The sequence below is a fragment of the Chenopodium quinoa genome, unplaced genomic scaffold (genome assembly GCF_001683475.1).
Source record: "Chenopodium quinoa cultivar QQ74 unplaced genomic scaffold, ASM168347v1, whole genome shotgun sequence".
Taxonomy (NCBI): domain Eukaryota; kingdom Viridiplantae; phylum Streptophyta; class Magnoliopsida; order Caryophyllales; family Amaranthaceae; genus Chenopodium; species Chenopodium quinoa.
Window position 1 is genome coordinate 2,601,168 of NW_018744460.1, and position 3,676 is coordinate 2,604,843.

General features: G+C 35.9%; 1 protein-coding gene across 2 annotated transcripts; it reads left to right on the forward strand.

The window, feature by feature from the left end:
* The first annotated feature begins 2,082 nt into the window (after positions 1–2,082).
* On the forward strand, positions 2,083–3,676 carry LOC110697422. Of its 2 annotated transcripts, none has more exons than XM_021874799.1 (3): positions 2,083–2,230; positions 2,343–2,745; positions 3,221–3,676. In XM_021874799.1, exons 2-3 carry the CDS (start codon positions 2,362–2,364, stop codon positions 3,380–3,382), a joined length of 546 nt encoding a protein of 181 aa, XP_021730491.1. In that variant the 5' UTR covers positions 2,083–2,230; positions 2,343–2,361; the 3' UTR covers positions 3,383–3,676. The 2 variants fall into 2 exon arrangements, with proteins under 2 accessions (XP_021730491.1, XP_021730490.1); XM_021874798.1 differs by having other exon boundaries at positions 2,084–2,230; positions 2,348–2,745.

Here is a 3,676-nt window from a genome sequence, read left to right on the forward strand (position 1 = left end):
GCAAAGAGACCTCCCTCACAATCACTGACGATGGCTGATGGCTGAACATTAGGGCCGATGTAGTTTCTCAACTTCTCCAACACCCAATAATAACTCGCAGCCGTCTCATCCTTGATGACTACAAACCAATCAGAAAGTTCTGGTTCGTTGGAGCCATCCCAATCATCTCAACTAGTGGGAACTTTGCTTGTTTGTCCTGTATGTTGAATCGATCAAAATCACATATGGCCAAGACTTGATCATATCAGCACAATCAGGATGCACAAGGAATAAATGAGTCACCTCGAATGTCTCTTCATCAGAATAAAACCAGAACAGGTAAGCACATGCTTGTGCCTGGTGTAGAAGATGCTGTATTGGGTTCCTTCCCTCTGACCGTTCAAACTCAATTTCTGTCTGATGTTGTAGATGTGTCTTCGGTTTGGCTGGTCTTTAGGAAATTTTTCTAACACAGATGCTAATATTTTAGCAGGCTTCACTTGAGCATCACTCATTTCTTTGACAACTAGTTTTGCAGCAGGACTTAGGCCGCTTAACTGTCGATGACCCAATGGATATACAATCATCTCATGGTTGTGATAGCCCTGTCTAGAGTAACCTTTCACTTCCCAACCATCACGGCTTCGGTGTTTTCAAACCTTTACTCTGAACTCACACCCACAACCTTTCCGCTTTGTATCAAACCGAATCGCTATACTGAAATCTCGTTCCTCCCTTTTGCGATAACGGTCGCATCTCAAAATGCGATCCATTCTACCATCCCGTTGAGATTTGTGAGTTGCTACTACTAAACAAAACCAGATCTAATTGCAACCTGTTTTGCCCAATCAATCGCTTGTTGAGCATCTTCGAAGGGACCATCATGTACAAAAATCCCACTATAATCATTTCCGTCTCCACCATAATCATGCAACAATGACATATTATTTTTAAATACATAGAATTATATGAAGATTAAATTAACACATTTAACACAAAATTAACACATAATTAATTTCTAAATTTTTTATTTGTAAATTTAATTTCTATATTTAATGTATAATTAATTTCAAAATTAACACATTATTAATTTCTAAATTTAACACATAATTATGTATAAAAGTATTCATACAAAATTAACACATAATTTTTTTTTGGAAATTATTAACTCATCTTTAATTTCAAAGTTCAAAAACAAAAAAAAAAAAATTCTAAAATTATAAAAAAAAAGGAGAAATGCTGGTGGCATCTGGCCGGGACGTCGTCACCATGGCGGTGGCGCCTGGCCGGGACGCCGCCACCGTGACTTCTCGGCCAGACGCCACTTCCACGGTGGCGGCGTCTCGGCCAGACGCCACCGCCACGGTGGCGGCGTACCGGCCAGACGCCATCGCCATGGTGGCGACGGTTAGGCCATACGCCGGCCTACATTTCGTAATTTTTGACCGAAATGTACCTCTCTTTCCGGCGACGACGACGACTCTCCAGTGTTCCTCGGCGCTCCAGTGTAGCTCATCATTTTTCATTAGAGAAAATTACGTTTTGGGTAAAAATTAGAAAAAGGGCAAAAGCGTCAAAATAAAAATAATTGTGGTCTTTATGTAGAGATTTGCGGACGATATTTAACAACTCCCAAAAACTAGGGGTAAAGCTTTATAAATTAGTTATATGATACTTTTTCCACCCTTTTTTGTTCTTCCCATTTGTAATTTTGACTATTTATAAGGTGAGAAAATATTCTAAATTACTCTTAATATATAAGACATAACATAGTCATGTCGGGTCTTATTTGATTCGTCTTAATGAATAGTTTATTAATATTCAATTGTTATATATATTTATCACTAATAAGCAACTAACGATATTTATGGTCAAAGTCTTGCATTGACAACTGTGCACAATCCAAATAGGAAGAACATTTAGGGACGCCGCGACAGAGGGAGTATTAGATTATTCACTTTGCTTACATCGCCTTATAGTAAAAAAAAAAAAAAAAAAAAAAAAAAAAAAAAAAAAAAAAAAACTAATGTGCTCTATCACCTGATTTTTATTTATATATTTAAGCTTATCCTATCTCACCTAAATTTATTAGTACTTATTAAAACTTATTTATTATTAAAACTAGTGTACTTTTGGAATGTAGCATAAGATGTTTATTATAAGCATATACTTGTATAAAATGGTTGTACAATTTCTGTCTTAAATCTCCATATTATTAGACAGCTAAACTAAATTTGAAAAACACTATCATGTAAGTTTAAATTTTGTTTGATTTATTTCAGGTTAATTAAATGTGTGTTCTAGAACTATATACTTCTTATATCTATTATTCTTCAGTAAATTATGCTTCTGTTGTTGGGCAGTACAGTCTAGAAAAAAGACATGGCTGCAACCCATGGAGTGCCGGCAGCAATGGTTGGTGATAAGAAAAAGCAAGCTACTTTCGAGGAGCTGATAGCGGCTGGAAGGGAGATAGCAGCTTTGGAACCAAAGGTTGATGCACATGAAGAAGCTATTACTCGCGGTTTCATTGTAAATCATCATAAGAAGTTCGCCCCTTTGAAGTTATATGATCAACATAACTGGTCTGGAAGGCCAGTGCCGAGCTACCCCGAGGTTGTTGTATATCAGCAGCTAGACCCGCCGATTCCATTCAAGCACCAAGGGCCTCTTCCACAAGGGTCCAGGGGAGGAGTGGTCTATGCTGATGGTGTAGACTCCACTGCTCGAAAATGGCTCGTAGCTTTTGACCTTTTAAAACAGAAGGTAGTATAAATATACCATATGCACTAGTTTTAATCTTGCTCAACACTTTATAAGGCATTTCCTTAGTAAAACATTAATCAATTGATTAACAATCGTATTAACTTATCATAATTCCAAAAACTTAGATCATTTCAAATGAGTCAAAGTAACTTAAAAAAGTTCAACCAAACTGGGCTTTAGGCACCTATTTTATAATTTTTATAGTTTCTCTATTTGGTTCATATAATTTATTTCCTAAGCAAAAAAGTAAAAAAATATGGTCAAAGCATGCATATAGACTGTATATATAGACATGGCGACATGCAATTTAAAAATTACTAGGTTGTTACTTGTCATAGTTAGACCCCGAGTAATGCACGATTGTATATTCCACCATATATAATTTATATATGTTTCTCTGCTCCTTATGAATAACTTTGATAATATGATCTCCTCAAATAACCGCCCCCAAATAAAAAATCAAAATTGTCTTCAGGTTTACGTAGAAGCTGGGCCAATAGGACCCATTGATTGGAATGTAGTCGAAGTCAAACTTCAAGCATCCGGAGATCATAAATATTACGAGGACCCAGTTTTTGGGGGCAAAGCTGAAGCAAGAAACGACGGTGATATTGTCTTTGCAGTGTTCTCTAATTAGGATTACCTTGCTAAAAAGTTGTTGTATGGACTAGCTCAAGCCTAAGGTCACGCTATAATTAAGCATTTTATAATAAGCTACTAGTAATCAATAACATAATACTAAAATAGACATCAGGAATGACACTTGTCACTTCCCGATGCGTGGTACAGGACTTAAGTTCATAATAAAGTCTTCTTAATTGTGATACATATTTGTGCTATAAATAAAATTGTAATAATGTTATGTTTCGTTGTTATTTTATGAATGTTTTTTTTAGGGGATTTAATGAATGTTATTATCCTTAAATAAATG

Coding starts and splice junctions, on each gene's coding strand:
- LOC110697422 (XM_021874799.1), top strand. CDS start 2,362: ATGGCTGCAACCCATGGAGTGCCGGCAGCAATGGTTGGTGATAAGAAA. Junction 2,746..3,220: donor TTGACCTTTTAAAACAGAAG/GTAGTATAAATA, acceptor AATTGTCTTCAG/GTTTACGTAGAAGCTGGGCC.